Raw genomic sequence first — 10,864 nt, 5'->3', positions numbered from 1 at the left:
CTACCTGGCCTGATGACGCCTAGCTGTCCCCAGTTTCAACTGTTCTGCATGCGGCTAGGGAACCCTGACCTGTTCACTGGACGTGCTACCTTGTCCTGGACCTGCTGTTTCCGACTCTCTCTCTACCGCACCTGATGTCTCAACCTCTCAATGCCTGGCTATGAAAAGCCAACTGACATTTACTCCTGAGGTACTGAATTGTTGCACCCTCTACAACCACTGTGATTATTATTTGACCCTGCTGGTCATCTATGAACGTTTGAACATCTTGAAGAACAATCTGGCCTTAAATAGCCATGTACTCTTATAATCTCCACCCGGCACAGCCAGAAGTGGACTGGCCACCCCTCAGAGCCTGGTTCCTCTCTAGGTTTCTTCCTAGGTTCCTGCCATCATGCTTCTACATCTGCATTGCTTGCTGTTTGTGGTTTTAGGCTGGGTTTCTGTACAGCACTTTGTGACATCTGCTAATGTAAAAAGGGCTTTATAAATACATTTGATTGATTGATTGTTTTGTACACTCTGTGTATGTTCTGTGTTCTAGATTCACTATAGCATGTTGTTCTATGTTCAAGACTCACTGTAAATTGTATTTTTATGCTCCAGTAACTGTAGCTTGTCGTTCTACGTTCTGTGTTCTAGACTCACTGTAGCTTGTCATTCTACGTTCTGTGTTCTAGACTCACTGTAGCTTGTCGTTCTACGTTCTGTGATCTAGACTCACTGTAGCTTGTCATTCTACGTTCTGTGTTCTAGACTCACTGTAGCTTGTTGTTATATGTTTTGTGTTCTAGACTCACTGTAGCTTGTCGTTATATGTTTTGTGTTCAAGACTCACTGTAGCTTGTCGTTATATGTTTTGTGTTCAAGACTCACTGTAGCTTGTCATTATATGTTTTGTGTTCAAGACTCACTGTAGCTTGTCGTTCTCTCTCATCAGCTCCTGCAACAGGCTCCTGAGGCTGGTCTCAGAGCAGGAGGAGCCTGTCCTGATCCCAGCCACGTCTTTTGCATGCTGAGGAGAAGAACTCATACTCCCAGAGTACTTTGCCTCCAGCCCAGAACCCCCTGCCCCAGCCTTATGGGCTGAGGAGAGGTGCTGCTGTAGCAATAGGTTCTCCTGGCGCAGCCGGCAGATCTCTCTCTGGAGGCTGACCACCAACTTCTCACGCAGGTCCTGGTGTAGAAATATGATGAGTAGAATTAATATTATAGAAATGGAATGGATTTTCTAGAATCAATATTCTAGAATGGCTTGAATGAATATTCTAGGATGGGTAGAATGGATATTCTAGAATGGGTAGAAGGGAATGTGTAGAATGTATTGAAGGGATATTCTACAACTAAAATAAATAGAAAGGATTTTCTAGAATGGGTAGAAAGGATGTTTTAAAACTAAAATGTTAAGTTACCCTCTTGACCATGGGTCTATTCTTGATCCTTTTGGCTCTGCTGGAGTATCGAAGTGTGTTCAGAGTCTCCTGGAGATTGCCCAGGGTGGGCGACACACACGCAATCTAGGACAACATATACACCAGATTATTTTGGGGACACGCCCACAGACGTAAAGATTTTTTTAAATACACACACAAACTATAGATCTACAATACCATGAGAGTGATGCCAGATCCTCCCAGTGAATCAGAGAGCAGCTTGGTGAGTTTACTGTCGCGGTAGGGAATATGGCCATTCCTCTTAATAGGATCCACCAGAGATGAGATACACTTCCCTGTAGAACACACACACACACCACACCACACCACACCACACCACACCACACACACACACACACACACACACACTGATCATTAGAGAACCCTTTTGCAATTATGTTAGCACAGCTGAAAACTGTCGTTCTGATTAAAGAAGCAATAAAATTAGCCTTCTTTAGGCCAGTTGAGTATCTGGAGCATCAGCATTTGTGGGTTCAAATACAGGCTCAAAATGGCCAGAAACAAAGACTTTCTTCTGAAACTCGTCAGTCTATTCTTGTTCTGAGAAATGAAGGCTATTCCATGTGAGAAATTGACAAGAAACTGAAGATCTCGTACAATGCTGTGTACTACTCCCTTCACAGAACAGCACAAACTGCCTCTAACCAGCTTCATTAAATAGAACCCGCAAAACACCAGTCTCAATGTCAACAGTGAAGAGGTGACTCCGGGATGCTGGCCTTCTAGGCAGAGTTGCAAAGAAAAAGCCATATCTCAGACTGGCCAATAAAAATAAAAGATTAAGATTGGCAAAAGAACACAGACACTGGACAGAGGAACTCATCCCGGAGTCGCCTCTTCACTGTTGACATTGAGACTGGTGTTCTGCGGGTACTATTTAATGAAGCTGCCATTTGAGGACTTGTGAGGCATCTGTTTCTCAAACTAGACACTCTAATGTACTTGTCCTCTTGCTTAGTTGTGCACCGGGTCCACCCACTCCTCTTTCTATTCTGGTTAGAGCCAGTTTGCACTGTTCTGTGAGGGGGTGTACTACTGTACAAAGCGTTGTACGACATCTTCAGTGTCTTGCCAATTTCTCGCATGGAATAGCCTTCATTTGTCAGAACAAGAATAGACTGATGAGTTTCATAAGAAAGGTCTTTGTTTATGGACATTTTGAGCCTCTAATCAAACCCACAAATGCTGATGCTCCAGATACTCAACTGGCCTAAAGAAGGCAGGTTTTATTGCTTCTTTAATCAGAACGACAGTTTTCAGCTGTGCTAACATAATTGCAAAAGGGTTCTCTCATGATCAATTAGCTTTTTAAAATGATAAACCTGGATTAGCTAACACAACGTGCCATTGGAACACAGGAGTGATGGTTGCTGATAATGGGCCTCTGTACGCTTATGTAGATATTCCATTAAAAAAAATCAGCTGTTTCCAGCTACAATAGTCATTTACAACATTAACAATATCTACACTGTGCTTCTGATCAATTTGATGTTTTTTTTTTCAAAAACAAGGACATTTCTAAGTGACCCTAAACTTTTGATTGGTAGTGTACATGCATACATACATAACATTACACACAGACAACAATATGCATTCAAACACACACAAAAACAACTATGCTCAAACACACATTGATACGCACACTGAAAACACACACACAACAGTAATACTGGTACCCAGAGTGAGCAGGCTGCGGTTGATGTTGCCTGTCTCTTCCAATAATTCCTCTATAGAGTCTCCCTCTCTCACCCTCTCACTGCCTGCCAGGTCTACTACGCACAGCTTCCCCTGGGTTGACATGCCCTGGCAGAGAGAAGGAGGGGGAGAGAGAAAGAGAAGTGAGGAAGAAAGGGAGGAAGGGGTAACTCTCTCCCCCCAATCTTGCTAGATCTACCATAGAGACAGAGGGAGTGTGTGTGTGTGTGTGTGTGTGTGTGTGTGTGTGTGTGTGTGTGTGTGTGTGTGTGTGTGTGTGTGTGTGTGTGTGTGTGTGTGTGTGTGTGTGTGTGTGTGTGTAACTGGTATGAAATGGCTAGCTATTTAGTGGTGCGCACTAGTAGCGTTTCAATCGGTGATGTCACTCGCTCTGAGACCTTGAAGTAGTTGTTCCCCTTGCTCAGTGGAGGCAAATATTGATGTTTTCAAAGGGTCCCTGGTTTGAACCCAGGTTGGTGCAAGGAGATGGACAAATAACAAGACTGTTACATTGGTGCTGTGACCTTGATCAATCAGTTGGACTCTGCCCAGCTGATGGGGTTGCTGCAGAGAAGGAGGGGGTCAAATGGGGATGAGTGTAACTGGTGTGAAAAAGCTAGGTAGTTAGAGGTGTGTGCGCTAGTAGTGTTTCAATCGGTGACGTCACTGGCTCTGAGACCTTGAAATAGTTGTTTCCTTTGCTCTGCAAAGGCTGCAGCTTTTGTGGAGCTATAGGTAACAATGCTTTGTGGGAGGCAAGTGTTGTGTTCAGAGGGTCTCTGGTTTGAGGCAAGGAGAGGGATGGAAGAATGTGTGTGTGTACCTTGATGTGGACAGTTAGGATGGAGTGACTACGGCTGGAATGTTCATTCTGGGAGTGAGAGGAGCTCTGTCTGTTCTGCATCCCTGAGGGAGAGAAATAGGGGGTACAAATGAACTGTTACCTTGAGGGAGAGCGATGGGGGGTACAAATTAGCTGTTACTCAGAGAGAGAGATGGTGGGTACAAATTAACTATTACACAGACGGAGAGAGATAGGGGTATAAAATTAACTATTACACTGAGGGAGAGAGATGGGGGTACAAATTAACTGTTACACGAAGGGAGATAGATGGGGGGTAAAAATGAACTGTGACCCTGAGGGGGAGAGACGGGGGGGTACAAATTAACTATTACACTGAGGGGGAGAAATGGGGGGGGTATAAATGAACTATTACACTTAGGGAGAGAGACAGGGGGTACAAATTAACTGTTGCACTGAGGGGGAGAAATAGGGGGGCATAAATTAACTATTACACTGAGGGAGAGCGATAGGGGGCACAAATGAACTGTTACGCTGAGGGAGAGAGATAGGGGGTACAAATTTTACTATTACACTGAGGGAGAGAGATGTGGGTACAAATTTACTGTTACACTGAGGGAGAGAGATAGGGGGGTACAAATTAACTGTTACACTGAGGGAGAGAGATAGGGGGGTACAAATGAACTGTTACACTGTGGGAGAGAGATAGAGGGGTACAAATTAACTGTTACACTGTGGGAGAGAGATAGGGGGGTACAAATTAACTGTTACACTGTGGGAGAGAGATAGGGGGGTACAAATTAACTGTTACACTGTGGGAGAGAGATAGGGGGGTACAAATTAACTGTTACACTGTGGGAGAGAGATAGGGGGGTACAAATTAACTGTTACAATGTGAGGGAGAGAGATAGGGGGATACAAATTAACTGTTACACTGTGGGAGAGCGAAAGGGGTACAAACATTTTTACACTGAGGGAGGGATATAGGGGGGTACAAATTAACTGTTACACTGAGGGAGAGAGATAGGGGGTACAAATGACATCTTTCCATGGGAGGTAAGAAGATTTAGCAATTTTACAGATTCTGCACATGTTGCTATAGGGTGGAGAAACATTTAGTCCATGTTAATATGATCTGTGAGAATGACTAACAAAATCAATGTGGCCCGCCTAAGCGGTCGCTTATGTTGCTTTTGCCTCGGGCCGGCCCTGAGCACACACACCAGGACAAAAAGTCTTAGTGGTGCAGGCAGAGACAGAAAAATAACATTTTATTTGTGGTGTATCAATGGAGAAAATAATCAAATACATGCATCTCCCTCACCTCCCTCCAGTATTCTCATGAAGCTGTCCAGGTTGTGGAACTCTACTACTGACAGGTTCTCTACGTAGAACCCTTGGGTTCTGCTGCCGCGCACTGCCAACGAGTATGGCAGACATGGGTTCAGCAGGTCATGCACCTAGATAGATACACACGAGTGAATTTTGAACACACAGTTACTATTGTGTGTGTGCGTTTGTGTGTAACTCGTGTGTGTGTGTGTGTGTGTGTGTCTACCATACCATACATACCTGTTCATTATAGATCTCCAGGTATGAGGCATAGAGGTGAAAGCCCTCCTCTGATTGGCCAACCAGCTGAAGAAGGTATGACAGAGAACGCTGCATTAGACCTGCCAGCAAGGCATCATGAGAGCCCTCCAAGAACTGGAGGAGAGGAAGCCAAGAAAGGGTGAGAGGTCAAGTACAGACGTAAGGAAATAGGGAAGGATGCATTTCTTAAGAAGTTAAAAGATCCTCTGAAGACAGGAGTCATGCTTCAGCTCAGAGTCTCTGTCCTTTTTTTTTTACGATCAACTGTTTAATATAATTCTATTTTTGTTGAAACAAAAGGACTAATGTAGACAAGACTCTGTCTTTCTCCTTACTAACTACTGGATGAACAGGGGTATTACTGACACTTGTTCAGAGCAGACTTAGCTCGTATGAGGAAGCTCCCTCTTCATACTGACCAGAGAGTGTGGCCCAGTGATGGTGTATGTTTTTCCTGACCCTGTCTGTCCAAAGGCAAACACAGTACAGCAGAACCTGCCATAGAGAACAACAGATGAACAGATGAAGATGATGGTGTCCCTAGTCATTCAACTGTTGTTTCTGCATTGTGTAGAAAAACTGAGATTTTGAACTAGCTGGCTAGTGAGTGACTCCAAAGACTAGAAGTAGTGTGTCGCCTCCGGCAAAGTTGAACTACAAAATCATTTAGATTTTTATTTCATATATTCTTAGACCTTCTCTGAATGCTTTGAAGGCCCTGACAGTATGCAACCGCTACCAACTCACAAGCTATGATGTGTGTTTGACTACAAAATTTTCTCCTGAACAACTGCACTACCCATGAGCCTCCTGACTGTCTCTCACCCTTGGACCGCCATGTCTATGAGACGAGTCATGCCACACTCTTGAAACATGGCATGCTGGGAACTCTCAGGGCCCAGGACTACATCAAACGCAAATGCCCTCTCCTGCCCCGACGCACCCACCTGGAGAGGGGGGGCAGAGAAAGGATGTGTGATTGAGGGTTGACTGAGTGAAAGGAGAGCCAAGGGAGAGAGGGTGTGTGAGAGAGAAGGATGAGAGAGAGAAGAGGATGTGTGGGAGAGAGAAGGAGGAGAGAGAAGAGGATGTGTGAGAGAGAAAAGGATGTGAGAGAGAGAAGAGGGTGTGTGAGAGAGAAGAGGACGTGAGAGAGAAGGATGAGAGAGAGAAGAGGATGTGTGTGAGAGAGAAGGATGAGAGAGAGAAGAGGATGTGTGGGAGAGAGAAGGAGGAGAGAGAAGAGGATGTGTGAGAGAGAAAAGGATGTGAGAGAGAGAAGAGGGTGTGTGAGAGAGAAGAGGACGTGAGAGAGAAGGATGAGAGAGAGAAGAGGATGTGTGTGAGAGAGAAGGATGAGAGAGAGAAGAGGATGTGTGGGAGAGAGGATGAGAGAGAGGAGAGGATGTGTGAGAGAGGGAAGGAGGAGAGAGAAGAGGATGTGAGAAAGAAGAGGATGTGAGAAAGAAGGATGAGAGAGAGAAGAGGATGTGTGAGAGAGAGAAGGAGGAGAAAGAAGAGGATGTGAGAGAGAGAAGAGGATGTGAAAGAGAGAAGAGGATGTGAGAGAGAAGAGAGGTGTGTGAGAGAGAGAAGGAGGAGAGAGAGATGTGTGAGAGAGAAGAGGATGTGTGAGAGAGAAGGATGAGAGAGAGAAGAGGGTGTGTGAGAGAGAAGGATGAGAGAGAAAAGAGGGTGTGCGAGAGAGAACCATGAGAGAGACAAGAGGATGTGTGGGAGAGAAGAGGATGTGAGACAGAAGAGGATATGTGAGAGAGAAGGATGAAAGAGAAGAGGATGTGTGGGAGAGAGAAGGATGAGAGAGAGAAGAGGGTGTGCGGGAGAGAGAAGGATGAGAGAGAGAAGAGGATGTGCAAGAGAGAAGGATGAGAGAGAGAAGAGGGTGTGTGGGAGAGAAGAGGATTTGAGTGAGAAGAGGATGTGCGAGAGAAGAGGATTTGAGAGAGAAGAGGATGTGTGGGAGAGAGAAGGATGAGAGAGAGAAGAGGATGTGTGGGAGAGAGAAGGATGTGAGAGAGAGAAGAGGATGTGTGGGAGAGAGAAGGATGTGAGAGAGAGAAGAGGATGTGTGGGAGAGAGAAGGATGTGAGAGAGAGAAGAGGATGTGTGGGAGAGAGAAGGATGTGAGAGAGAGAAGAGGATGTGTGGGAGAGAGAAGGATGTGAGAAAGAGAAGGATGTGTGGGAGAGAGAAGGATGTGACAGAGAGAAGAGGATGTGAGAGAGAGAAGAGGATGTGTGGGAGAGAGAAGGATGAGAGAGAAGAGGGTGTGTGAGAGAGAAGAGGGTGTGTGAGAGAGAAGAGGGTGTGTGAGAGAGAAGAGAATGTGTGAGAGAGAAGAGGATGTGTGAGAGAGAAGAGGACGTGAGAGAGAGAAGAGGACGTGAGAGGGAGAAGAGGACGTGAGAGAGAGAAGAGGACGTGAGAGAGAGAAGAGGACGTGTGAGAGAGAAGAGGACGTGTGAGAGAGAAGAGGACGTGTGAGAGAGAAGAGGACGTGAGAGAGAGAAGTGGACGTGAGAGAGAGAGAAGAGGACGTGAGAGAGAGAAGAGGACGTGAGAGAGAGAAGAGGACGTGAGAGCGAGAAGAGGGTGTTAGAGTGAGAAGAGGGTGTTAGAGAGAGGAGGGTCTGAGAGAGAAGGATGAGAGAGAGAGAAGAGGATGTGTGAGAGAGAAAGATGAGAGAGAGAAGAGGATGTGCGAGAGAGAAGGATGAGAGAGAGAGAAGAGGGTGTGTGAGAGAGAAGAGGATGTGCGAGAGAGAAGAGGATGTGCGAGAGAGAAGGATGACAGACAGAAGAGGATGTGGGAGAGAGAAAGATGAGAGACATAAGAGGGCATGATGTGTGTTCATGTGCTTTTCGGCATCACCAGTAGACTGTGTTGGTCTGGACAGTAGACGATGGTCTCATCTCCCCTGTTATGCTCATCTTCAGTCAGAGGCCTTACCCTGTACACACACACACACAAACAGACACAATAGCTCACCATTCCTATAATTGTCCTGTTAATAACTTCTCCAGTTTGCTGAAATCAAATCAATAGACACACATACAGTAGTGATGAATAGTAAGATACCTGACGGCCACGACAACGTTGGACTCCACCTGTATCTCTGTCCTCTGCTTCTCTCTTTCTGGCACCTGGCTGGAGAAGGAGCGTTACATTATACTAAACATTTTCCCCATCCCTCCCTCTCTTCATTTAGCTTTAGCTGATGCTCTTACACAGAGAGACTTAGCAATAGGAAAGTTGTCGTGCTTTGGAAAGTGCAATTGTCAAAATGTATACAACTGCAGTGCAAACTCTGGAATGCTAAATGTGGGCCCCATTCTAGAAGAATTGGCTACATGTAGTGGTTCAATTACATCAGACTGATCTACATCTAATAATCATTTTACAGCCAATGGAAGGAAGGAGTGGTCAGAATCAGACTAGACCTGTCCCAGTCCACTACAAACCGGTTCTTACTGGTTGGTTTGGTGTTGGTGAAGTGGGTTAGCCCCAGGTTGGATACAGTCCTGACCTACTGGTCTCCTCCTCCTGCCCCTCATATCCCCCTGAGACACAGAAACTCTTCTGTCTCTCTGTTCTCTACTTCCAAACATCTTATGTGACATCACAATCTCACGATAGAACACTAAACACAAAGGAAGGATAGCACAGTAGAATTAGAATGCATTTATCATTTGTATCTAGAATTGTGGAGTAGAATTAACTTCACTAGACTCACTAATTTACAGAACCATTTAAATCATTGCCCAATCTTTCTGCTCAGTGGTTTCTGATGTCTTTGCTCAGCTGGAGTCAGAAGTGATGAGGAAATAGGTCAACTCTTGAAGGGCAATGGAAGCTGATAAAAGATATTCTTTCAAAATAACTGCTTCTGTACATTTGTGGCTAGATGGAGTAAAGCATGTTAGGTAAGCCTAACCTTTTTCCTAACCTTAACATAATTCTCATAACCTGCTACATTAATTATCCTAACCTGCTATGTTAATTTTCCTAACCTGCTACGTTAATTCTCCATCTAGCCACAACCGTAGCAGCCTTTAGTTCTGAGAAAGCATCACCACAAAGGTTTAAAGATCAAAGAATGAAGGAGGATTTTATACATTTTACATTATGGGATATTGGCATAGAGAATGATAGAGATATCATCTTTATACATGTCCCATTATGGTGTCTGTGAGCGCACGGGCAGTGCCATTGAGCCAATCGCCATTTTGAAGTCATCAATTTTCTTCTTCTAATACTTCCATGAGTTGGCAAACAAACTGAAAGGGTGCATATTGCCACCTAGAGTGTGTTGTTTAAACAGGTATAAAGCCAAGGTTGGGAATTTACTGCCACCTACAGTTCTGGAACGTTTGCTCACAAGTATAATTCATTGGCTGATCCCTCCTGATGACCATGGACTCATGTGATCCTTTCTTAACCCATAGAAAGTCCAACCCAGTTGACTACTTTAAAATGGTGGTTGCCCTCAATGGAAATGTCCATACCAAAATGTTTTTTTTTTTATCCGTCTAGAGTCACACACACACACACACACACACACACACACACACACACACACACACACACACACACACACACACACACACACACACACACACACACACACACACACACACACACACACACACACACACACACTGACATTATGCCAAACTGTCTGGAGGAACGACTCTCTCCCCCCATTTTAAAAGTCATTACTTAATTACTTAAGTTCCTCTCTTTACTTCAGTTTGTCCTAAATTCATGCTCCCTTCCATTTTCTCAGTTTGAGCTAGTCAGAGCACAGATAGAACAGAGAGCCACGTTTCAGCAGATTTATAAATCTGAAGCATCTGGTTGACAACACAGGTATCTTTTGGTTATCACTACGGCAACAGCTTCCAGGAACGACACAATATTTACATCTTACAGTTATTCATAAAATAAGCAAAAGGAATAAAACAACAATATGTACATAACAGCTGCCAAGTGTGTATTTAAGGGTATTTTCATGAATATCGGTTTTACTGCTTAGAAATTAAAGCACTTTATGGATCTAGTCGCCCCATTTGAAGGGGTCATAAGTATTTCTAACTCTATGGATATTGGTAAATGAGTTAGACACAGGTCCCGTTCAACTGCTTAGACGTTGCATGCATCAACCAATGGTTGCATGCCATGTCATCAACTGTGTCATGGACAGTCTGATTGCTATAACATATGATGTGGTTAGCTGATATGTAAACTGTGTTGTAAGATCTTATAACGTCTAAACAGTGGAACGCGACCATAGACACC

At 44.5% G+C, this 10,864-nt stretch overlaps 1 protein-coding gene across 1 annotated transcript; it reads right to left on the bottom strand.

The window, feature by feature from the left end:
• Nucleotides 1-910: 910 nt before the first annotated feature.
• LOC106602808 (kinesin-like protein KIF12) lies at nucleotides 911-9,125 on the bottom strand. The gene is made up of 12 exons (XM_014195698.2): nucleotides 9,038-9,125; nucleotides 8,645-8,713; nucleotides 8,438-8,516; nucleotides 6,370-6,491; nucleotides 5,964-6,039; nucleotides 5,524-5,658; nucleotides 5,276-5,411; nucleotides 3,973-4,055; nucleotides 3,131-3,257; nucleotides 1,611-1,729; nucleotides 1,413-1,517; nucleotides 911-1,177 (listed from the first exon to the last, which is right to left on the bottom strand). Exons 1-12 carry the CDS (start codon nucleotides 9,118-9,120, stop codon nucleotides 911-913), a joined length of 1,401 nt encoding a protein of 466 aa, XP_014051173.2. The 5' UTR covers nucleotides 9,121-9,125.
• Nucleotides 9,126-10,864: the final 1,739 nt, after the last annotated feature.

This window comes from Salmo salar, chromosome ssa04 (assembly GCF_905237065.1).
Source record: "Salmo salar chromosome ssa04, Ssal_v3.1, whole genome shotgun sequence".
In the NCBI taxonomy this organism is placed as follows: domain Eukaryota; kingdom Metazoa; phylum Chordata; class Actinopteri; order Salmoniformes; family Salmonidae; genus Salmo; species Salmo salar.
The sequence above is the reverse complement of the archived record's forward strand: the minus strand, read 5'-3'. Positions and strand labels throughout refer to the sequence as shown.

Excerpts from the sequence above, each read along its gene's own strand:
- LOC106602808 (XM_014195698.2), bottom strand. The coding sequence starts at position 9,120 with ATGAGGGGCAGGAGGAGGAGACCAGTAGGTCAGGACTGTATCCAACCT. Across the intron at positions 8,714-9,037 it reads CACCAACACCAAACCAACCA|CCAGGTGCCAGAAAGAGAGA; the intron begins GTAAGAACCGGT and ends CTCCTTCTCCAG. Across the intron at positions 6,040-6,369 it reads ATAGACATGGCGGTCCAAGG|GTTCTGCTGTACTGTGTTTG; the intron begins GTGAGAGACAGT and ends TCTCTATGGCAG.